Source organism: Sebastes fasciatus, chromosome 19, assembly GCF_043250625.1.
Source record: "Sebastes fasciatus isolate fSebFas1 chromosome 19, fSebFas1.pri, whole genome shotgun sequence".
In the NCBI taxonomy this organism is placed as follows: domain Eukaryota; kingdom Metazoa; phylum Chordata; class Actinopteri; order Perciformes; family Sebastidae; genus Sebastes; species Sebastes fasciatus.
The window spans coordinates 10,814,664-10,839,591 of record NC_133813.1 but is presented as its reverse complement, the minus strand read 5'-3'; the positions used below and the strand labels follow the sequence as shown (position 1 = coordinate 10,839,591).

The following is a 24,928-nucleotide window of genomic DNA, read 5'->3' as shown; positions in this document are numbered from 1 at the left end:
CCTGCCCCTCATCACCGAGACAGACAGCACAAAAACACATTCAGCAAAGAAATAAAAGGAAAGCAGAGGGGGGTAATGGACTGCCCTGTTGAAAGACTCTGATTTTGTGATGGCCAGCTGGCAGCCTATAAGGATAAACCACAAACCTGGCTGTCAGCTGTTTTCACTGGGGCTGCTATGTGTCTTTCGTTGTTCTTTCTAATGACAGTTGTTCACAGTGAGGATTATCCAGAGTAACCAGGGCAGTGTTTCCAGGAAGACACATTCTTCTTTAAAGGGACAGTGTGTAGGATTTGGCGGCATCTAGTGATGTGGTTGCAGATTGCAACCAACAGAGTACCCCTCCGCTCACTCCTCCCTTTCCATGACTGCGGTAACATGAGCCACCGAGTGCAAAACCATGGTAACACCGTTCGCCTCACGCAGAGGCCATCCTTACCATAATAACCCTACTTTAGGAGCAACAGAAGTCAGACGGCGGCTGGCGGTACCACAGTTTTACACTCCGGAGCTCACGTTACCGCAGTTTCACAAGCGTGTCAGAGAACTACGGTGGCCTTCTGGTAACCGAAAAAACGCAAAAGGCTCTCTCTAGAGCAAGTGTTTGGTTTGTTGTTTGTTATGAATATTATATTCCATTTCTGCTAATAGATCCCCCAAAACTTTAATGCTTTTCGGGTCACAAAACAAATTCCATTCCTCATTCAATGCTTCACATTACTACCATCTGGTCGGAGATCTGGGACTTTAAAATGGAGAAGGGCTTGCTGGATACTGGAAGAGGCATGCATGTTTTCAAGTAATATTATTTATATCTGTATGTTTCTGTGTTGTACTGGCTGTGAAAACAAATCTCCCTCTGGGACAATACATCTAAATCTACATCATCAAAGTCAGTAAGATTCATCTTCTGGGAACCATGAGGAAAATCTCAAGGGAATCCATCTAGTTGTTGAGATATTTTGGTCTGGACCAAAGTGGTGGACCGACACTTCCATCCCTACAGCCGTGCTGCTAGTGTGTCTAAAAACAAATGAGAATGCATCAATTATTAGAAAAAAAGAGCTGATTCTGAAGTAGCATACTTTTGCAATTCCTACAAACTCATTAAAAGGTTGTTTTTTGGCTTGTAAATGTGTTTTGGCATATAAAGTTAAAACTACTTGCACGCCCACCAGTCGGGTTCGTGGGAAAATATGTTTTTTTTTATTTGGTTGAGCTCTCCAACTCATGTCCAAGTCTCAAGTCTCCAGTGTACAGCTCTGCCTATTGAGGCTCGCTGGACTTCCTGCCAGGCTGAATGCAGCTTGTGTTACTGTCTGAAACAGCAAAACAAGACTTTCTTGTTGGGATGTTTTCATCCATGACCCAAGACCTTTCAATGTCTGCATAAATTACAGCTCCTAATTTTAGAAACTTCATGACGTAGACAATGCATCCGCGAGGCAACATGTGATTTTCATCAATATTTTGTCCTCCAGGGGAGTCAGGAGAGTTTTCTGCTGCGCCCTAATGCAACATGTTATCATGTACAGTGATTAGATCGTGTCAAGAAAACACGATACCTTCTTTTAACAACTGTTTGTTACCACAGCATACATTCATAATGCTTAATGGTACATAAATGACATAGAGGAAGTAAAAGAGGAAAAGCCACATACATTCTGTAATTGATAGTTTATTGCTACTTTTCTACATCACTCCAATCAAATGTCCTGTTAGTTACATCAGCAATCAGCTTATAATGCTACATTGTTATTACCTTTCTTGCCAATAGTGTCATATTTGTTTATTAAGTAGGCCAGTAAGGATGAACACAGATTACCCTCTGTTATTCTGTTTTTGTCTTTTGTCCACTAGAGGGCCACCAAGAGTTGAAGATGTGGGTTTACAGGATGGGCCACCAGGTTAATGTGGGGGATCAATCAATGTCCCTCCCTGTCATATTCTAAATGTTGGGATATCATTTTTTTTTTTTTTTTTTAAAAAAGACCAAAAAGAACATGATTTTTAAGAAGACAATATGTCTGAATTTGCAATTTGGTTGGTTAATGCAATAGATATTTGTCTTTTGATATCACAATGATGAATTAAAGATTCTCTATGTGATGATTAAAGGTGCATTATATGATATTCAGAGCATTAATATAGCAGCAAACAACTATTTGCTATGTAAAGATATAGAGGAGTAATGTCTACCTGTGCAGAGAATGAAGTCACTCTCCCTCTGTGTGTGTCCCTCAGTATGCCGCTGCAACATGTTCTCATCCCAACTCGTCACATACCACCGCTTTGTCACGCCCCTTGTCGTCACTTTAGGATTAGGCAACAAAACCACTATAGTCAGGTTAAAACCACTACGTTTGTACATTGAACATGACACTGATCGTGAACATGGGACACGAACGAACAGCTGATTGTAACGTGACACGATCTCCTGGATGAAAGCCTTGTGTCTGCTGGACGATGAGAACGGGCTGGCTTATCAACAAGACAGAAGCATGTTCATAACATCCAGCTTTAGACTTTTATACTCTTGTGAAACATAAACATGTTGTTCATGCCAAACCATGGCTCTGTCCAGAGAGACAAATCTTTGTTTTTAGAAGACAGAACACATCTCAAAATAACTTGTTCTTACAATGTCATTACATTATAAACTGTGTTTCCTTTTCCCCTCTAACTTTGGTCATTATTGGATGTGTTTCAGATATGCTTTCAGACTCTTTCTATAGATATTACATGTACAACTTTGGCAACTGGAGATTTTACTTCAGTCACAATGTTATTTTTTGTATTTTGATGGCTGGTATTACATATTTAATACATAATCACAAGCAAAACAAGTGGATTTTCTTTGCACAGAAACGTGGAACAAAGATGGCACCTCGGATGCGTCTAGTATCTCAGTAATATTTGCAAAAGTACACTGTAACTCACACCGCTGATAAGTTTTGGATTTGACTGCTTTCAGGCACATTATTGTTAAATAGTGTTAATATTTAACAGATTAGGAAACAGATGATAAACTTAGCACACCCAGTTTCTCACGCAGGTGCACGAAACATTAGTATGATGTAATTATTATGAGGTAATCAGTAACTGTCTTATTTGCAAGAACAGTGTGTAATCTCCTTTTCTTAAAAACAAGTTGAATCTCCCACACTTAGGACTGGTAACCTTTGACCCTCTGTGAGCACATGGAAAAAAAGCATGTACAGTCTGCATTACAGTATAGTGTGCTAACAAGGTGTGCCTTGTTGGTAGGATACACCAGGACCAGGCAGGGGCAGTGTTGGTCAAGATGCTCTGTTGGAGACCGGAAGTGTAGAATTTCTGCAAGATCCCTGCAAGAAAAAACATCATGTGTTATTTTTTTTTTAAAGAGACTGCAACAGCTGGGGTTTGATTCAATGCTAAGGCAAGGCAAGGCAGCTTTATTTGTATAGCACATTTCAGCAACAGGGCAATTCAAAGTGCTTTACATAAACATTCAAGAACATTGCGACAAAGTGCAAAAGAACATTAAGACACAATTAAAACAGTTATAAAAACATTAAAGATTAGAAAATAAAAGCAAGCTAAAAATAAAAGCTAGGATAGAAGCTAAAATAGAGTATAAAACACAAGAGTAAAAGCTGTAGTGAAGTATGAGATCATTATCTGGTTTAATAAAAGGCAGCAGCAAACAGGAACGTTTTAAGCTTTGATTTAAAAGAACTCAGAGTTGGAGTTGGTCCTGCAGGTTTCTGGGAGCTTGTTCCAAATATTTGGTGCATAAAAACTGAACGCTGCTTCTTCTGCATGTGTAGTTCTGACTCTGGGGGACACAAAGCAGACCTGATCCAGATGACCTGAGAGGTCTGGATGGTTCATAACATTGCAGAAGATCAGAAATGTATGGCTAAGTAGTTATTAGGTATTTTAGTGTATTTTAGTAAATGTCTAAATAACATGAACACAATTCAATCCAACAGCCTACAAAGAGCCAAATGCTCACCTATCTTTAAAAAAAAAAAAATGACCATATCAGCAAAAGCTTCATAATGGCATGGTTTAGTATAGTCATTGTTTAGATAGATTACAGATAGATAGAGATTAGACAGATTAGACATCAGTGTGCATGTGCTCGCCCATATGTGTGCCCATGTGTGTGGGCAGGCGGCGCAGCAGGCGGTGCAGCAGCAGCCGATCCAGGGGAGTGTCATAACGGGGAGTGTCCCGGGCCAGTAGCACAAACAGCGGACTCGACGCCTCTCTGCTCCCGCTGCAGCTCCAAGCGCCCACCGGTCTACTACACCTACACCTTCCTTCCTTCCGTCAGCGATCACAACCTATTCAGGTACGTTTATAAAACCCCCTCTCTCTCTTCTATCAAACAATACAGCCTGTACAGCACAGATTTTAATTTGACTGCGTTAATTAGGGCAACAATGAAATGAACCGTTACTTTTCCACGCAGGCAGACTGGAACAAAGGTTGGAATAGTGTAATAGTGAAATGCTTGGTTTCTCTCTGCATTTTTAAAATAGTTTACTTTGTTATTTCTGTCTAGCTCATTTAAAGAAAGTGTAAACCTTGATTTTATTGTGCAGCTGTACTGCCATATATGGACAGGCAGTGGAAACCCTGGATGATGACTAAAGAAAATGCTGTGTGGTTCCACTTAAAACCTCCACAGGTCTAGCAACCACTCTTCCTGTACAGTTTAAAGTGCCTCCAGGCTGTCATGATGTAATACCAAACCTAAAGCAACATTTAAAGCTGGGGTAGGCAAGTTGGAGGAAATGTGATTACAAAAAAAGTTATTTTTTTATAAAACGGTCTGTAGTGCGTGAGACAGATAATCTGAAAAAAAATGTGCCTCTGTGTCCTCTGGTGCTCCTAATGGCATCTGCAAGATTTCACAGACCGGAGGAAAACAACCAATCAGAGCCGAGCTGGAGTCTTGCCGTCTATAAGCAGCTGTCAATCACTCGCGAACTCCGATGAAACGGTCAAACTAGGTAGCGCTGATCAAATATGAATCAATATTCTGTTACTGTAATGCCGATTTCTCGTCAAAACATCTTGAAGTGTACTGTTTAGCTGTAAAATGAGAATGTTTGTGACCCGGCCGCCGTGTTGAGATAAGTTGAGGAAATATCAAGCACCGCCCACCAGCTGGAGCAAACTCTCTCATTTTAAAGCTAAACAGTACACTACAAGATGTTTCTGAAAGCATTTTACGTGAGAAATAGGCATTACAGTAACAGAATATTCATTATTATTTGATCAGCGCTGCCTAGTTTGACCGTTTAATTTGAGTTTGCGAGTGATTAACAGCAGACGAACGAACAGCCAATAGGAACGCTCTCTCTCTGGAATTACCTGTGATTGGCAAAAGTCTCCCGTCACAGGCTAGATTTTCTAAAGCCTGAAAACAGAATCATGAGGAGATGCAGAAGTCTAGTTTTCTCTCAGAGCACTTGAGTTACAATATGCTGAAAGGTTATTATGGGATTTTTGCCCAATGATGCCAAAAATATTCTGCCTACTGCCACTTTTACATTCAGTGTTTTGCTGCATTACAGTAAAACAGTCAAGTGATTTGTTTTTAGCATCTCAGTTAAAAACTGAGATTTTCCCCAGCAGCTGTTAATATGCTCATCTCTATTTAAGGACATCTCTGGTTGCCATAGGAACACACAACCAAATAGTAGAAGTGTTCACTGAGGAAGTTAGTCACAACATCCTGTGTGTGGTTGTAAGTTACAGCAGCCGTGACGTGAGTACGTCAGACAGTGCTGTGTATATGTCTGTCTGTGCGTGTGTGAATGTAGAGATGTAGACATAGATATAGACCTTTGTTAGCCAATCAGAAAGCGCTGTGTCAGATCCGCACTCAGCTGTCAGACGGACAGAGATTATGGTATGCCTGAACCCACCGACTGTACTACACCCCACATAGGATTTAGATATAAGCCTCAAACAACTGTGTGCACGCTTTCTGTCCAAGAGGACAGGACAGCTGAACTGCTGTGGATGTTTGTTTGTATTATTACATATTCTGCATATTTAGGTCTCAAAAATGCCTTTTCTACCCTAAAAATAATGTAGAAAAACACAGACATAGTGTCTGAGATGTCACCAAAAGGTTTCTAAGGGTAAATTTTGAACTTTGGGATCCCGCTCGCTGTTGTGTTTGTCAGCTGCTGGAGCCAGAAAATCCAAATTTAGGAGGCTGTCCTCGCACGGAAAATGACAGCATCGGTCTTTAAACTATACATAAGTTATACTTTTCTTGACATGCAGCCTCTTGCGGGTTATGTTGTCATGCAATGACTGTCCTCCGTGTCCTCTCTCAGTAGCAAAAGTTGAGGTGGCGTGACAAAAGAAAAAGTGTTAGGGAGGAGGTCGGGTGGATGGTTTGGTTTACACACCTAGTAAACACTGATTTGGTGAGTTGCAGGTCACAAGATGTGTGGTTTAAAATGGGGCTGTCTAGTAGGCTACCTATAACCGTTGTTCCAGCTTTTAAATCACTGTATTTCAGTGTAAAGCAAGTCCTAACTACATATTGAAATATAGCATATGAAACATTGGCTTGGCTTGGTTTCTTCTAACAATGAAGGCAGTCTTTCCCTACTCAGGTGACTAAACTTAACCAGACCTTAATCATCGGGGTGGCAGATGAGAAAACACTCACTTGAGTCATGTTTTGGACAGTTACATGGGTCATTGTTGGGCGTGGCATTCACAAAAGACCTCAAACATACCTTCTTTAAGCCTCAATATCTTCTATATGAAACTGCAACTTTAAAAATCTCCATCAAAACACACATTGGAAGAGAATAAGTTAGCAACCGAGACTATAAATTATTGTAGAAAATATTTACAGACGCTGTATTTCAGGAGAAAAGTTTGGGATTTTCCCATTGACTTCAATGTTTTTCCAGTCGAGCTAGAAAAAAGGCCACACCCTTCACTCAAAACACACATGGTGTCTTCTAGCTGCTTTGCCTTTAGGGCAGGGCAATCGTTTTGAAACTCTGTATCGCTATGTTAATTGTGACACTTTGCGATATTGATATATATCACATTATCTGCAGGAATTAAAGGAACAGCGTGTAACATTTCGGGGGCTCTATCAGCAGAAATGGAATATAATATTCATAACTAGGTTTTTATTAGTGGATAATCTAATATATAATAATAAAAGGAGGAGCGAGCGGATGGGTACTTTGCTGGTTGCAATCTGCAACCACACCACCAGATAACACTAAATCCTACACACTGTCCCTTTAAAAAAGAATAGGTCTTCGCATATTGCATTCTCAATATCAATCAAACGAGATGCTATTTTGTTAGAGATATGAGTTTATATGCTTGATATGATTAATTCAAACACAGAGCTGGTTTCAGAGAGATTGTTCCTGAGATTGTAACCATCCATATATCAGGGCGGTTATTTACAAAGTCATAAACAGACATTGTGATTGTCTTTGTCTTTTACTGTGTAAACAGATGAAAAGGAAGCAGAGCGGCTATTAAAGAGTGTTGAGTTTGTGCAGTGTTATCTTTCCTGAGCGAGCTGGAGGACAGCTGCACGGCCCTCGAGAAGCTGAGAGTGGCATGTGTGGAGAAAATGAGTCATCAAAAAGAAGGAGGAGGTTTTTTTTGGGAGAAAGTCAGCACAGAAACTCAGATTTCACAGATAAAACTATTAAGTGCTGGTTTGTTTGCTGTTTGCAGTGGGACACCAGCAGACAAATCACAAGGGCTTCATAATACTCTTCTATCATATGACTCCACTGTTGCTATCTGCACAGCGGATCAAGTTTTCACTCAGGCCTCAAGGGAAGGCAGACACAAAGGAGAGGCTGGTAAATATGGGGGAGGGGAGGTTGGAATGACTGACTCACTCCGTGTTTATTTGACGGGGGGCAAAGAGCCTGCAGTGAGGGGGCAGCAACGACGAATACCTCCAGCGCTGCAGAGGTGTGGCCTGCAGACACCATATGTTTTTCCCAGCAAGAAGAAGCACTAACCAATAGTCATGTGACCTGTTCTATTTAAGCTCGTAGCTGTGTGTGTGTGTGTGTGCGTTGAGTCAAACAGACTACCCCTGCCTGAGTCACTTTATCCAACCTCGAACATTTAAAGAGGGAGTAGGTAGAATGTTTTTGGCATTATTGGTCAAAAATTCCATAATAACCTTTCAGCATATTGTTATTCAAGTGTTCTGAGAAAAGTAGACGTCTGCACCTCCTCATGGCTCTGTCGTCAGGCTTTAAAAAATCTAGCCTGTGACAGGAGACTTTGGCCAATCACAGGTCATTTCAGAGAGAGAGCGTTCTTATTGGCTGTTCATTCAACAGAGGCAGCTGTCAATCATTCGCAAACTCCAATCAAACGATCAAATGAGGATGAAATGAGAGAGTTTGCTCCGGCTGGTGGGCGGAGCTTGGTATTTCCTCAGCAGATCTCAACATGGTTGCTAGGGCACAAACTTTCTCATTTTACAGCTAAACAGTACACTACAAGATGTTTCTGACAACATTTTACGTGAGAAATTGGCATTACAGTAACAGAATATTGATTCATATTTGATCAGCGCTGCCGAGTTTGACCGTTTGATCGGAGTTTGCGAGTGATTGACAGCTGCTCAGAGACGGAAAGGCTTCAGCTTGGCTCTGATTGGTTGTTTTCCTCCGGTCTGTGAAACCTTGCAGATGCCATTAGGAGCACTGGAGGACACATAGGCACATAATGTTTTTCAGATTACCTGTCTCATGCACTACTGTCAGGATATAGAGACCGTTTTATATATAAATAACTTTTTTTTAATCATATTTGCTCTATTCTTACCCACTGTTGCTTTAATGGTTAATGTCTGTTTGGCTGCTGCCGTTCATTCAATAAAACTTTGCACAAAAATATTCTAGTTTGTAAAAAAAAAACGTGATATCATTCTCTAACCTGCTCCTGTTAAGAGTTTTTTTTTGTTATCTACCTTTTGTCACAGTTGTTATCACATTTTTTAAATACCGGCTTTGATTTGTCAAAGTGCGAGGTGAATCGGATGCCGCGTGTCCCCTCTGATGTTTGCTTTATTAAGTCGCAGACGGTACGAGTGCGTAACTGTGGGAGAAAGCAGCTTTGATGTGCAGAGACAGACGGAACATTTCTCTCCATCAGAGTGGAAGATCACAGTCAAAGGCAGTCATATTTATTTAGTGCCACAGAAACAATAAGAAGAGATATTTTCAATGGGTGAGATGTTTCAGAGTAAAGGTATTTGACTGCTGTTGGATGAAAAAGACTTCTTGAACAAGTCAACTTTTCAGGATTTAAAAAAAATGAAGCAGCTCTGTTTTCAGAGAGCTACGTATGCTGTATGTTTTTGAACGTTTATCCTGGGGATTGAATGAGTTACGCTGGTACTTTTGTCATGAAACTTACACCAGAAGCAATAATGTAAAACTTTACTTCAGGTAACTGAAGTGACAAGTTTTCCTGTACTGTATGTTTGCATTTTAGGCATTAATAATATGCCCTATGTTACCTTCAGATTCAAATTAAAGTTCTCTGCTGTACATCCGTCTCTGCGTTAATGAGGATCCCCGTGCTCAGCTGACATCTCTGCATGCAAGCAGTTTTCATATTGCTGGGTGTGTCAGCTGAAGTTAATGAAGGGCTGTAAAAGTTACTGATTTATCACCAGTTGTTTGGGAACACGAAGTTATTGTATTCTCTCACCGCGGTTGATTTAAATAGTTCCCTAGATATTGAAGAAGTAGCAGATTGGAGGAGGCGATAGCTTCCTCATCAGTATAGCTATTCAATCCATTTCCTATTTCCCTTGCTTTCAGTCTTTATGCTAAGTTAGGCTAATCGCTTCCTGGCTCCAGCTCCAGAACTGAGAGTTCTCATCTAACTCTAAATCTTGAGCTGTTAACACGAATAACATGAATCAATTCCACACTATTAAAGACAATATATAGTATATCACTCTACCTGTATACATTAAACATCCTACGATTGCATACTTCACCATTAAAGGTGCTCTATGTGATATCCAGAGCATTAATATAGCATCAAACATCTACTATCTATGTAAAGATATAGAGTTAGAGTAGAGATATAATAATGTCTACCTGAGCAAAGAGTTAAGTCACTCACCCTCTGTGTGTGTTGTAATCCGAGTTTCTCTGTGCTTTGTTGACATAGCCGGGCCGGCCGCGCATGCCTTCTAGTGCATGTTAGCGTGCCTGAATGGCTAGCTCACAGCCGCCGCTCTGTACTGCTCTCATACGGCGGTTACAGCTGATAACGCCGTCACGTAAGCGTAGTAAACACTGTAAGCTCGATCAGCAGCGTTGCCTTTGTTTTCACTGTTAGCACCGTAAGCTACGAGCCCCCAGATCAGCTGTCACCATGTTGAGAGCCGTGTGGAGGCGGTAGATATTCACCCAATCTCGCATTTAGCACCTTTAAACCAGAGAATCCACATCCACAACTGTTTCTTAGACACTGTTGTTATGAAATGACAATAAAAATACAATACTCTACAGCATATGAGACTCTCTCCTTAGACAGTATTCAAAGTTTCCATATTTGATAATTTCCATGTCTCAAAATATGAGCGCTCAGTGTTCCCTTGTCAGTGTAAACCTATTTCCCTTTAAACTTCTATTTATGTATTGGTATCTTTGTTTTCAGGCTTGACAAAATAGGGATCACACATTTATAATACACGCCTGAGGCTTAGTTAAACCTTCCTGTGTGGCCACAGGAGTTGCAGATTTGCTGTCTGACTTTTGCAGCATTCAAGTTTCTCTAGACTGGAAACTCCACTAGACTACTTTTGAGCCACTGTAGGGAAATTCAGCTTTCCACGTCCTTCGTCAAGCTATAATGATCCCAGAGGAATCGCCCAGCAGCCTCAGACAGATTCTCTTTGTCTGGCCAAACTTGGACGCAGGCGCTGCCATGTCATGGAAGTTCAGACGGTGCATGACCTTGTATGACTCCAGGGTACCCAGCTGTTTACACTCTGTCCATTTCATATGAAGTCTAAAGGAGCTGTAAATGGGTTAGGTCCATATATAGTCCAACACCTGAATATATCTGTTTCTTTTCCTCACCGAGGCAAGACAAATATCCAAATAATTTATTTTAGAGAACTCCACCAGCCAGCCAGCCATGTCTCGACATGTTCCCCATTAAAAAAATCAGAAAGGTCGACTGTGAAAATGGTTCTCTCCAAAATTATCCACTTATTTCCATGTTGAAACATTCCATAACTATAAAATACTGCTCAGTGAGTTGCTGTTACGTAAGAGGAGAGCAGCAATGGGGTAAAAAGGAACCCCACATTCGTCGGCCTGGTTACATGAATTCCGAGCCACGTCCCTCTTCCAAGGTCAGGAGCAGATTCCTGCCATGTTTGTGGGCAGACGGCCGCCTAGAAGAATGGGCGACTCTTGCTCCAGTGTGGATGGTTAATCATGCAAATTGAGAGGCAGCTGGTCCAAGCTGCATTCCTGTGGAAAAACTGGATTCTGTGTTCATTCTGAACTACATGACCTCCAGTTTTTAGACTTTTTTGGTAATACCCAAACCTGAGCTTCATTAACAGCTCTTTACGGTTAAGAGCATTGAGGGTTTGAACGTCTTATAAGCACGTCATCATTTAAATAAATGAGAAAACTAAAGAAGAAATGCACCATGTAAGCTCACAGAGGGCCCTTTTCAGAGATGTCAGGTTCCAAATAGAGAACACTGCTCTACTTCAGAGAAAGTGTTTACGCTCTCTCTGCAGTGTTTCCTGTGCGAGCGAGCAATTAACATGCGGTGTGGAGTCAGTATTGAGTCAGAGTCTGCTGCAAAATCTCAGAAGACACATCTGTTCACTTTTGCATATTTTATGAAGACGATTGCTTCCTGGCGTAGGCTGTGCTATCTCACATTGCAAACATTTAAGTCTAACCACAAAACAGTTGCCAGGTGGAAGAGGTATTTAGATTAGGGCTGTCAAAGTTAACACGATTAATGCAAATTTCATCATATTAAACTAAAAACCTAAGGACTCCATTGGTACCAACCATGTCATACTGGCTTGTCGGGAAGGAGGTTAAATAACGCTCCAAACTTGCGCTTAATTTTGAGTTTGGGGCAAATCGGCCCACTGACACACTGACAGCTGTTGTTGTCTGTTGGGCTTGAGTTTGCCATGTTATGATTTGAGCATATTGTTTTATGCTAAATGCAGTACCTGTGAGGGTTTCTGGACAATATTTGTCATTGTTTTGTGTTGTTATGGATTTCCAATAATAAATATATACATACATTTGCATAAAGCAAGCATGTTTGCCCATTCCCATGTTGATAAGAATATTAAATACCTGCCAAATCTCTCTTTAAGGTACATTTTGAACAGATAAAAAATGTGTGATTAATTTCGATTAAATATTTTAATCGATTGACAGCCCTAATTGAATGCATTTCCTTCTTAATACAACATTTGCTTAGCCAACTTCTGGGAGAATTTGAAACTTACATTGCTGACATCCATGTCTGCTTGCTATGATGAACTTAAGTAAGTCCAATATTCACTCTCTTTTAGCTCTGTTTTTGGGCTCCACCAACCAAGTATTAAAAGGAAGCATCAAAAGTAAAAGCACTCTTTATGACAAAATAATGTGTTATATATGAGTGTTTTTTTTCATCTTTTTAATGGTGTAGCTGGTCAGGTGGAGCTGATTTTAACTACTTTATATACAGTACAGTTGGGTAATTTAATCTACAATAATAAATCATATTTTATAAGATTGTAAATTTTGTATGCTTTAAAAATAGACATCGGAAACATGTTTAAACCAACAGTAGCAGCTAATTAAACTGTTGTTTTGCAAACACTTTCCAGACGCCCATAACAAAGATATTAACAGGATGCTCAACTCCCATCTTAAAAATCTCAAACATCCACCCGTGCTACTGAGAGCCCAGCGGGTTGTAATCCAATGCAGCACAGACAGACACCTACTTGAGACTCTTGATCGGGCGCCATGTCTTCTTAACGCTCTCGGATATGGCTGAAGTGTATGGTATGTGTGTGCATGAATGTTTGGGTGTGAGTGTTTGTGATTGAACCAATGTCTGACTGCTGATGTGTCCATTAGAGCTGTACTATATGAGGCCATGTACTGTGATCATAGAGAAATGGGTGACAAATTTAAAGGTCCTATTGATAACATTGATAACATTCAGCCGCTAAATCCCTTCCTGCCATTTATCAATTTTTTCCACACTAACTGACGACCCAGAGATACCACATGATACCAACATTGTTTTACTATTGGCTTACTGGCCTTGTTAGAAGTGGGAACCAAATGTCAGATGTCCTCCACAGAAATAAACAAAACATTTATTTTGGACCCGCCAAATTTTTTTAAATGATTAATTCGCAATAATATTTTTTTCAGGAAAAGCCATACTTTTATTTGGCACCTTTCTAAAGGCTCTGTAAATATATTATTTAAAAAAATATATATTTGTCGTATATAAAAATGTATCAATAAGACCTTTAAGGAAAAGCCAAAACTAAGATTACATATACTGTGATAGCAGATATTTGCCATATCTCCTAGCCCTAGTATCCAGATATTTGTGGTTGTATGTAAGACTGCATAAATATGGCCAAAATGCTAATTATTTTGATCAATATTGAGATTAATTATTCAATTATTCATTGATTTTAGGGAAAAAATATTTTTATTGCACTTTCACATTTAAATAAACCCACACTTCTATGTTGTGCTACATTCCTGCTTATGTACAAATCTTTGAATCAAAAGAAAAGGTTCGTCTTCACCTGAATTCAGTGCATTTTCGTTTTGCCTGTCGGCTCTCTGTTGAATATTACTCTTCTGCTCTGGACTGCAGCCGCAACATTCAGGAAAGTTTTCCAGAGGCTGTCATTGTAGGGTGCTCGCTAGTGACATGTTTTGGGTGAGATTTTGAGATAATGTTGTGGGTTCGGACGGGCGGTTAAAAAGTGACAAAGCAGCGCTCCCAGTAAGTTATTAATAACTTACAGAAACATTGTGTGCAATAGTCCACATCTTCCCCTCTCTCTGTCTCTCTCTCTCTCAAACACAAACACACCAGCCGTGGTACAGCACAGTTTTCTATGACATGCATTTTGAACATCAATATCACAGTCAATCATGTTCAGTTAAATTTGGGAAGTTAAAATCGTGATCGCGATTAATATTCGATTAATTGTACAGCCCTAGTTGCATGCATAAACTTATGATATATTGAAGAGCAAACATGTCCAGTTATACAGCAGTCTTTTCCTATGTATAATTATACACAGGGTTCCTTTTGCCAGTTATGAATACGTCTGAGTCATATGTGCCAGGACTTCCTCTTCCTCCTCACATGAGGAAACACCCTGAGCACAGGGCAGCAGTGACTCAACCTGCTGTACCATTAATATCTAACCATAACCCTAAACTTTATCTTTGTATCCATGGCAACAACTCAGCCTTAAGGGGAGTGGTTTTTCCAGAGCAAACATCTCACAAATAGGGAGTCCGAGTCTCATTTTTTAAAGGTTATTACAAAGCTCCTCGACTCTTATCTCTGCAGTCTGCTGATCCCGAAGCGCAAAACCACAGCTTGTTGCCACGGGAACGCCTGTATGCTTAGGCCTGTAGAGTAGTAAAGCACTAAATCTCAGGTGTGTGTTGATTTCCCTGCAGGCAGGATGGCAGTGCAACATCCAGAGTTCAACCGGGCCGGACAGAAGCCGGGCCTCCAGGTGTGGAGGGTGGAGAGCTTTGACCTGGTGCCCGTCCCCGAGAACCTGTACGGGGGGTTCTACACCGGAGACGCCTACCTCATCCTCAACACCATCAAACAACGCTCCGGAAACCTGCAGTACGACCTCCACTTCTGGCTGGGTGAGTGCAGTGAGACGGACATTATGATGTGTTATTACAGGGAAATATAAGGAATATACAATTTAAAATATGTTTTAAAAAAGGAGGGGACATTAGATTGAATGCTAATTTGCAGCATTTTCCATCCTTTTCTTTTGTAAAATCAAATGAAAATGTGTAAAAAGTTAACTTTAAGTAAATAGGGAATTAACTTAATTATGTTATCCAGCACTTTTTTAAAAATGTGCACAAGCTACTTGTGATTCTAAGCAACAAGAGATACAAATTTCTGGATCCATTTTGCTTTTTTATGTGATAATTTGCATGTGATGTGTTAAACCCGGAGGATGAGAAGTGAAAAACATGTAGAAAAGCCTTCTGTCCGTTATCAGTACGTTAACAGACAAAGGTGTGTTTACTGCTGCTGTTGCGTTTTATGTCTCTGCTGCATCGTCTCATCCTGCTTACTTAGATCAGCCTCTAACATTGTGACAAGCCTTATTTCCTGGGACAGATGTGCTTTGTGATAGATCTTGAAAGATTTACAGTACAAGGACACAATTTCATAGCTGATTTTTTGTTTTTTCAATGATCTAAAACCTTGTCTGTGTGTTTTTGTTTCAGTACAAGGGGTTTTGTCTAGACCATTTTGCATCCAACATTCACCAATTGTCATTGGTCACATTGTCTAGGATTGTCTCTGGACTAATGTTTAGTCCTGTAGATGAGTATTGACAGAATCTCTTACTGTAGGATTTAGCTTAAAGCAAACAGGAAAGCGAGGAAGCTGAATCGGGTCTTTTTTTATTGATTTCATGTCCTTTTAGTCAGCTTGATTGATCATGGAAACAGCATTTACCAACAAACAGGATCTGATGTAACCCTCCCACATGGTGCTGAACTACTGTGTGTGTGTGACCAGAAATAGACTAATGTTACATGTATAACTGCGTCCGCTGGGATCTGACCCACTGCTGCTCCCGCATATATCGATCTCCTGACTCAGTGAGTCTGCAGTGAGCGAATTCATCAAACACAAAATGTGTCTCTCTGGGTAGATGTGCAGTATGACTGCTGAGATAAAATAAGGACCAGGATTAATATGGAATACGTCTGTGGTTCCTCTGGTGCAGGTGATTTCTGCACCCAGGATGAGAGAGGCTCGGCGGCAATCTTTACAGTCCAAATGGACGACTTCCTGGGGGGAAAACCCATCCAGTACCGCGAGGTCCAGGGATACGAGTCTAAAACATTTCTTGGCTACTTCAAGTCTGGACTCAAATACATGGTAAGATGTCATGTTTATAGCTGCAAAAAAATCTATATGCAAGGAATAGTATATGTTTTTTTTGCATTTTTTTGCTTTTGTTTTGATGCATTTTAAACCTGGGATCACGTATAGGTTATGTTACATGGGAAAGGTGATGTTTACTGACATTTTTAAGGTTATTTTTCATCATATTTTAACGCAAAAACTGCATTTTATCATTCAGTATCTGTAAAAATGTAAGATCCAGTCTGTTATGACACCAGTATTTTGTAAATCAAGTATCTAAATTTGCCAGTCTAATTTAAAAAATCTTTTATTTTTATTTAATTTTGTTGATGTTGGAGCCACTTTTCTTAAAAGGCAGGTATTTTATTTTGAAATGCAACTCTTTCCTTTCAGAAAGGAGGCGTGGCGTCTGGGTTCAAGCACGTCGTCACTAACGAGGTGGTCATGCAGCGGCTGCTCCAGGTCAAAGGTCGCCGTTCTGTCCGGGCAACAGAGGTGGCGGTCGCCTGGGACAGCTTCAACCAGGGAGACTGCTTCATCCTGGACCTGGGATCTGTGAGTCACACAAAGCACATCAATAAAAGAAATACATAATTATATGATGTGATCGTCGTCGTTTAATAGACATATACTACAAGGCCAAAAGTACAGATGTTGCATCTGTTTAGCAACCTGCAGCTATAAGGATTATGGTAAAAGTGGTCTTAATTTGTGTAAAACACAAAATGTTATTGTAGTTCCACTCTATTGACCTACTTTGCAATCTGCTCTTCTTCTTGCTGTACAGGAGATTTACCAGTGGTGCGGCTCCCAGAGCAACCGCTTCGAGAAGCTGAAGGCTACTCAGGTTGCCAAGGGTATCCGTGACAACGAGCGCAGTGGGAGGGCCCGAGTCTATGTCTGTGACGAGGGCGTAGAGAGGGAGAAGATGCTAGAGGTGAGATCAGTGAATTATGAGAACAAATGAAGTCTCAAACCGACTCCTGTGTTAAACCGGCTGCTTCTGTCCTCAGGTGTTGGGCCCTAAACCAGATCTGCCTGAAGGAGCCTCTGACGACATCAAAGCTGATGTTTCAAACAGGAAGATGGCCAAACTCTACAAGGTGAGAGAAGAAGTGTGGGAACACCCCAGACACAAATCTCTTGTTATAAAGGGCTCGTTATTTTCTGTTTCAATTTCAAATAAAAAAAAATCTTTTTTATTACAAAAACTACTTAGTGATCCTTTCTAAGTGACGGTGATCTTATTTCAGCAACTCTTCAGCAATTCTCTCAACCTCATGCGTCTAATCAGCCTCTCTCTTCCTTTGCCCCATGCAGGTGTCCAACGCCAACGGAGGCATGACCATCGCGCTGGTGGCAGCAGAGAACCCGTTCGCCCAGAGCGCCCTGGAATCCGGCGACTGCTTCATTCTGGACCACGGCTCCGATGGCAAGATCTTCGTCTGGAAAGGTCAGTGCTGCAGGGTGCCGCAGTGGATGTAGCATATTTTGGTGTAAAATTAAATTAAAATACTCATTTCACAACTTTTTTTTCTCACGTGATTCAATAATCCTAACCTCAGCTATGTTTTCTCTTTGCTCACAGGCAAAGACGCCAACATGGACGAGCGAAAGGAAGCGATGAAAGCAGCAGACGAGTTCATCAAGAAGATGGGTTACCCCAAACACACTCAGGTCCAGATCCTGCCAGAGATGGGCGAGACGCCGCTCTTCAAGCAGTTCTTCAAAAACTGGCGGGACAGAGATCAGACAGAGGGCCTGGGCGTTGCCTACATCTCCAACAGCATCGCCAAGATCGAGAAGGTGGACTTCGACGCATCCACTCTGCACGACTCCCCCGCCATGGCTGCCCAGCACGGCATGGTGGATGACGGCAGCGGAGAGAAACAGGTGAGAGGACGGAGGCTGAACATTTGTACTACCTTGAAGACCTGGGGCCTTTTGGAGGGCACTTTGGGAACTTGCCCGCTTTGCACGATTGATAATCAAGCCTTGATTTATCTCAAGGAAGTTTCTGAAAGTTTTTAAAGGTGCAGTGTGTAGGATCTGGCGTCATCTAGCGGTGAGGTTGCAAACATTTGTTTGGCCATAGCTCAAGAATTCATATACTAATTATTACAAACAAATGTCTAATAGGATAAAATCATGAAGTGATGACATTTTGGACAGACATGGACGGACACTGCAGCTTGACTGGTTGGCGGAGGCGTACAACCGCAAGGCGGTAATTCTATTTTTTTCTTGACAGATCTGGCGTATCGAGGCGTCCGAAAAGGTACCGGTGGATGCGTCCACACATGGACAGTTCTACGGAGGAGACAGCTACATCATCCTTTACAACTACAGCCACGGAGGACGTCAGGGACACATTATCTACATGTGGTGAGAACACGAGAGACTAACAGTTCAGATAAAGCTGAATTAGGCAAGATTTTCTTGTAGAAAAGTATTGCCATCATAACTATAAAGTGAGTGTCATCCAATTATAAGAGCAATTGGCTTTGGGCTTTTTCGGGAGGTGGTTTAAAGAGACAGGCGCTAAAATGGAGCGTTTCAGACAAAGGGTGAATACAGGAATATTCAGACGGAGAGTATGAGAAAAATAATGTGTTTTTTGAACATTGAAGCATGTAAACATGTTCTAGTAGAAACCCAAAATACAAGTATGAACCTGAAAATGAGCATGATATGTCCCCTTTAAGGGACTAGTATTTTGATATAGTAGATTTCCACTTGATAGTTACTGCTAATAACACTTTAACCTTGATTTTTTTATTATTATCAACCTTTACTTTACCTTGAAAAGAGCCCTGTCTGTGCCTGTTGTTCTGTTCAGTGTAATGATGCTTTCAAATGGTCTCCCAGGCAAGGCGCAGACTCCAGTCAGGATGAAATCGGGGCCTGTGCGATCCTCGGCTCCCAGCTGGATGACGAGCTCGGCGGTGGGCCTGTGCAGGTGAAACACATCACTCCTTTAGTGTCTTTGAGTTTTCACAAGCTTACATTCATCTCATCTGTTATTAAAGTCTCTGCTCTCCTCTGGCTTACTCAGCGCAGTCACCTCCTCTCTGACCTTTACATCCTCTTACTGTTTCTCCTCTCCCTGATGGTTTCCCCGCTGCTGCTTCTGTCCTCTTTGGTTTCCGACCTTTCCTCTGTTTCTTCAGGTTGTTGGTGCTCCTATAACCACTCAGGTATTTCCTCCCCCCTCCCTTCCCTGCTACTTATTCTCACAAAATGACTCATGATTTTGTCCAGAGCCAATGAATATTTTTCATAATCCAGGTAAATGTGAATATCTAACTATCAGCAAGGGACAGTGGTGAAAATATTTTTAATATAACATACACTTAAACTGATTTTTTAGGTGGCTAAAATATGTTTTGCTGCCGGCCCCGTTCACAGATAGTACATTGCTTTGCTCCTCTACTGGTATTCCTGTCTGTTTCTCCAAACTGGGGGCGTGCCAACCGCCATCTACTGTAGGTAATAAACTGACTATGGCTAAGTACCTCATACAACCCCACTTCAAAACAGCCGAACTATCCCTTTAATGAACGTGATAATGAGTTAAATCAGATTTACAGTGAATCCATCTCGGTCAAACACAAACAGGACATTCCGATGTGGATGTTAATGGGAGGTTCCTTCTTCCTCTGTCGCCAACTCTGTCGGCTCCACATAAATAACAGCCCTGTTTCCAAACTCTGCTCTGACCTGATGTTAGAGCAACATCATGGTGATTTAACCGGTCAATGACTGCTGGCTCTGTACTCAAGCGTGTCTCCATTCATGTATTTCTGTGTTCTGCATTCGCACTTCACTTCCCTTTGCATGTACAACCTTCACGTTCATGTTGTGTGTGTGCTGTGGCACGACTGTGTGTGCGTTCAAGGATAGAGGAAGACTGGAACTTTAGAAGAGACTCACTTGATTTGCCTAGCTAAGACTGCTGAAGCCTCACATTCACTTCAGTTAAACTCTGGAACGTATTCGTACACAGAACGAGCCTTGATTCTTTACGTTCAAGTGTCTGAATCTATCCAGTGTGGAAACATCTGCAGATGTGACACGTTTGTCTTTTCCAGATGTTTCCCCGCTGCTCTCACTGTCAAAGTAGAGAACAGCTGTGTTGCACGATTCTTGACACTAGGGCTTTCCTCAACCAAAGAAATTCTTAGTCGACTAACACTTTTCACTTCTCAGACCGGGAGATTGCCCACTGGTTAGAAGCTGAAGTGAAGCTTTGTGGAGGTCTGTGATTGGTTGCTGAGTGGAGGTTATGCAAACTTTTTAGCAACCAAAACAAGGAATCTGACAATTATTTAACGAGTGATTTGAAGAAAGATAACAAAACTAAAATACTACTTTTGTGCTGTTTTGAGATGAGCAAAACTGGGTGAAAAGAAGTTGCGACTGCTGGGAATGTCTGTAGTTTGGAAGTCTACAACTGTGCACAACAATATGTAAACCCATCATTATCCATTTCTCCATCCTCTCAGGATTAACATAATTTGCTGTGATGACTGGTTTAGGAGAAGACCCGACAGCCATAAATATTTATGAGGAAAGCTGCAGACCTCAGAGACTCTAATACTGTGTTAAGACCTAACCTGCGTCATTGCTCTAATTCCACAAACTCTCACCACCTTGTGGCTCAGACAGTGAACACGTGGCTCAGCCTCATGCTGCCATCTTGTGTGTGTAGTCGGGATTGCAGCAGACATGTTTCACATATTGATGCATGTTTCACAAGACACAACAAAGGGTGGATCTGTCTGATGTGATGTGGTTGTGCCACTTTGGGATGATTCACGTTGTCAAAAATGCACAAGGTATTTTGAAGTACTGTTAAAGCTTATCATCTTGACTTTTGTTGTTTGTGTACCAGGTGAGGGTGGTGCAGGGGAAAGAGCCGGCCCATCTGATGAGTCTGTTTGGAGGACAGCCCATGGTGGTGTACAAGGGAGGAACGTCCAGAGACGGAGGTCAGTCCGCTCCCGCAGACACTCGACTCTTCCAGGTGCGCTCCAACTCTGCAGGACACACCAGAGCTGTGGAGGTAAGAGGACATACTATACATCACTCACTCTCTAACTTTACAACAGACACAGGGGATTTTAAAGGGATAAGACTGGTGATATTCTATATTTTTCTTACTGCTAACAAATCCCCTGAAAAGACCAAAACCAACAATGAATTGATCTGTAGGAGTATATCCAAAAGCCTGATACATCTTCTTCCTCTGTGCCATAGAGCTCCATTGTTGTCCAATACACTCATCAATGAGCCACACTGTTGCAGTGGATGACTTGTTCCTTCATTACCATGAACACACACACTGTAGTTTATTTTAACTCAATCCCACATACACCATCCTGCTGCTGTAAATACTCAACCCCATCTCAGGGGAAGGGGTATGAATGACGCAATATTACAAGGACATTTGGTGTGTCATGAGGACGCATTTTAGGCTTTTCGCGTGCCATTTGTACGCCACGCAACATAACTACGATAACATCATAGTTGGGCTTAAAATAAGTACATCAACTAAGTAAAATATATATGTAAACAACATAACAGAAGTACAGAAAACACGTCACAAACGCCACTAATGCCAATACAAAACACCGGTCTCGAACAACAGTCTTCTGGTTGAAAGTCCTGTGTTTGTTGGACCCATCCACCTCCACTACCGCCCGCCATAAGCAGTCTTTTCTCCCTTTTATTCAACGTCACTAGCTCTGAGCGTAGTATATTTACGCGGATGCTTTACACTGCAGTCAGTACAGACTACATAGCGTACAAATGGCACGCCAAAATCAAGAACGGCGTTGTTATTGCCCGCTAAATGCCTTGCGTACTACGTGTCATTAATACACCTTTTTTGTGCAACCAGGCTGAAATACTCACTAGACTAGAGCAACAAATATGTATTATTCTACAGCTGAAAATAGTCCCCAACATATACACTATTTTCTGCTGTTTGAGTAACGCGTTTGCTAAAAATTACAGTGCTCTTTAAATAAATAAATATATATATAAAGGCATTTTGGAATGCATTCATTTTTGTGGTCTTTTCATGGGATTATTTTGACAATAAGAAAATTATAGAATAACACCAGCCTCTCTTGATTCTACAAATTCATCTCACTCCATTGGTCATTTCTTTTTTACCCTTACAACCATATATGGTCCACAATAATAAAAAAAAAAACATGTTGCACACATGTTAACTTACAATATCTCCGCATCCACACAGCTTGACGCAGCGTCATCCAACCTGAACTCCAACGATGCTTTTATTCTGGTGACGCCCGGAGGCTCCTTCCTGTGGGTGGGCGTGGGTGCCAGTGACACAGAGAAGCAGGGAGCCCAGCAGCTGTGTGACATCCTGGGAGTGTCGGCCTCTGAGATGTCTGAGGGAGGAGAGACCGGTGAGGAAACGCCATGAACACTAACAATAACAATTTCTCTCTTTTTTTTAGTCAAACTGAAATCCAATACCAGTCAACGCGTTCCTGTGTCGGCTACAAACTGTAGTCAAGCTGTTTAAAAAAAAAACGCTTTAATGTGAAGCTAAACAGTTTCCTTTTTGTATCTAAGCTGAAGTGAGTGCATCTGTATTAGAACAAAGGACACTTGGTTGCATCACGCCTTTAGATGTCATCAGTAATCTTGTGATTTGCTTTCAAAGCTCTTGAAGACGCTGGATTCTCTGCTAACGATTTCAAATAGAAAACCTCAGGCTAAAACATAACAGAGTCAATATTTTATAAACACCAAGCTTTTAAGGACTGGCCTCGGTTGAGGGCTGCTGGAGACAACAGAAGAGAAATTCAACATTTTATTTCTGTGAGCTTTTGCTAATAGTTTATAACCGTTCCTATTCAAAAATCCCGGCAGTATAAAGAAACATGTTGGATTCAATAGGAATCGATACCAAATAAGTAGCTTCTGAAAGTATCAATCCGCCCATCCCCAGTTTAAATATATAAAACTATAATAACTTGAAGTGCGTCTGTCCTCTTCACAGATGAATTCTGGGATGCTCTGGGAGGAAAGACGGAATACCGCACTTCTACCAGACTCAAGGATAAGATGGACGCACACCCACCCAGACTCTTCGCCTGCTCCAATAAGACTGGAAACTTCATCGTAAGTCTTTGGTTTCAGCTCCCTCTGCTGCTGCTGCTGCTGCACCCCTTTTAGATAATAAATAATAATGTCCCAGTTGCAATCAATACAGCTCCACTAAATCCTTCTCCTCCTCTCAGATTGAGGAGGTGCCCGGGGAGTTGACCCAGGACGACCTCGCCACTGATGATGTCATGATCCTGGACACCTGGGATCAGGTAAAGAAACCAGAGCTTAGACTGCTTTAGATGAGTACAGATTCAGAGCAGCGTTATCGCAATGAAAGGGAACAAGTATGTATAAAAATGTTCCCATTCTTAGGTGTTCGTCTGGATCGGAAATGAGGCCCAAGAGGAGGAGAAGACTGAAGCGATGGTGTCTGGTAAGAACATCTGAGATCTTTAAATGTTGATACAATCCCATTTTGATTCTGCTTGTTTAGCAAATACACATTATTCTGCTGTGCATTTGTGATTCAAGTATCCATGACTACTACTAATCCAAGCCTCTCCCTCGTCTCCCTCAGCGGTCCGTTACATCGAGACAGATCCGGCCAACAGAGACCCCAGGACGCCCATCGTCAAGATCAAGCAGACCTTCGAGCCGCCCACCTTCACCGGCTGGTTCCTGGGCTGGGACCACGAGTACTGGACCAGCGACCCCCTGGAGCGCGCCATGGCTGAACTGGCCCTGTGAGATCTCACTTGATCCTCCATCCCTCCCTCCCTCCCAATCAGCCCTGACCTTTGACCCCTCTGCTCCGCCGCAAGCACTGAGCTCCAATCATAAGACTGTTTTAGCTGCCAATGCGCCCAGAAAACTTTTTTTTACTTTTTGTTGTGTTTGTTGTGAAGGATACAGGTCGATGAAGCGGTGTTTTAATTCACTTTGTGTCAACCAATAGCGATAGAGCTTTAACAGTTACACAAGCTTCCTGTAGGGTTTGCACTAAATCGGTCTAGCTACTTTTATTGAAGCCAATTTTTCACTTTTATTTTATACGTCGACAAAAAAAACCCGTTCACTAGTGAAATAAAGAGTCCTGGTGTGCCGCAACATCAGAAAACTCACTGCCAAGAAAACACCGCTTATAAAAAAGCAATACAAACGATGCCTTAATATTCTTTCCTCTAGTTTACAGTTGAAAAAAGGTACTGTTCCAGTTTAAGGATGCCTTTATAGAGAAGTTTAGATGCCTCTTATGATATTTATTTTTTATTAAATGTCACAGATTCATGCCCAGGAAAGCTTGTGTGATGCTGCAATAGCAAACTTTAAATGGGGAACCAACGCTTTGCTGCTTTACAAACCAGTTACGTCTTCTGTGACACTTTCTAAGGTTTCCCTTGTTATAATTACAATAAAACCAAATAAAACATGTCAAATGTGTTCATGTCTCTGCTTGTACAAACTCTGACCGGCAACACTGATCTGAAGACACGAACACCGGTCTCCTGGGCGAAAGCCCTGTGTTTTTTCTCTATGCTTCCCGGTTCACAATTATGTGGATAACATACAAAATGATTTCATGCTGACCATCACGAAAAAAAATTTAAATTCGTGTCTATGTACACAAATC

General features: G+C 41.4%; 1 protein-coding gene across 2 annotated transcripts; it reads left to right on the top strand.

Moving 5' to 3' along the window:
- Positions 1 to 4,175: 4,175 nt before the first annotated feature.
- Positions 4,176 to 24,734, top strand: gsna (gelsolin a). 2 transcript variants are annotated; one of them, XM_074618628.1, is made up of 17 exons: positions 4,176 to 4,342; positions 14,754 to 14,954; positions 16,067 to 16,221; positions 16,603 to 16,764; positions 16,997 to 17,146; positions 17,223 to 17,312; positions 17,530 to 17,662; positions 17,798 to 18,102; positions 18,461 to 18,594; positions 19,078 to 19,168; positions 19,380 to 19,406; positions 21,104 to 21,274; positions 22,475 to 22,649; positions 23,249 to 23,370; positions 23,490 to 23,567; positions 23,671 to 23,731; positions 23,876 to 24,734. In XM_074618628.1, exons 2-17 carry the CDS (start codon positions 14,759 to 14,761, stop codon positions 24,043 to 24,045), a joined length of 2,220 nt encoding a protein of 739 aa, XP_074474729.1. In that variant the 5' UTR covers positions 4,176 to 4,342; positions 14,754 to 14,758; the 3' UTR covers positions 24,046 to 24,734. The 2 variants fall into 2 exon arrangements, with proteins under 2 accessions (XP_074474729.1, XP_074474730.1); XM_074618629.1 differs by lacking the exon at positions 19,380 to 19,406.
- Positions 24,735 to 24,928: the final 194 nt, after the last annotated feature.

Bases quoted from the DNA above. Each gene is read 5' to 3' on its own strand.
- gsna (XM_074618628.1), top strand. From the start codon at position 14,759: ATGGCAGTGCAACATCCAGAGTTCAACCGGGCCGGACAGAAGCCGGGC. The intron at 14,955-16,066 runs GTGAGTGCAGTG...CCTCTGGTGCAG, and splicing joins CGACCTCCACTTCTGGCTGG to GTGATTTCTGCACCCAGGAT. The intron at 18,103-18,460 runs GTGAGAGGACGG...TTTTCTTGACAG, and splicing joins ACGGCAGCGGAGAGAAACAG to ATCTGGCGTATCGAGGCGTC.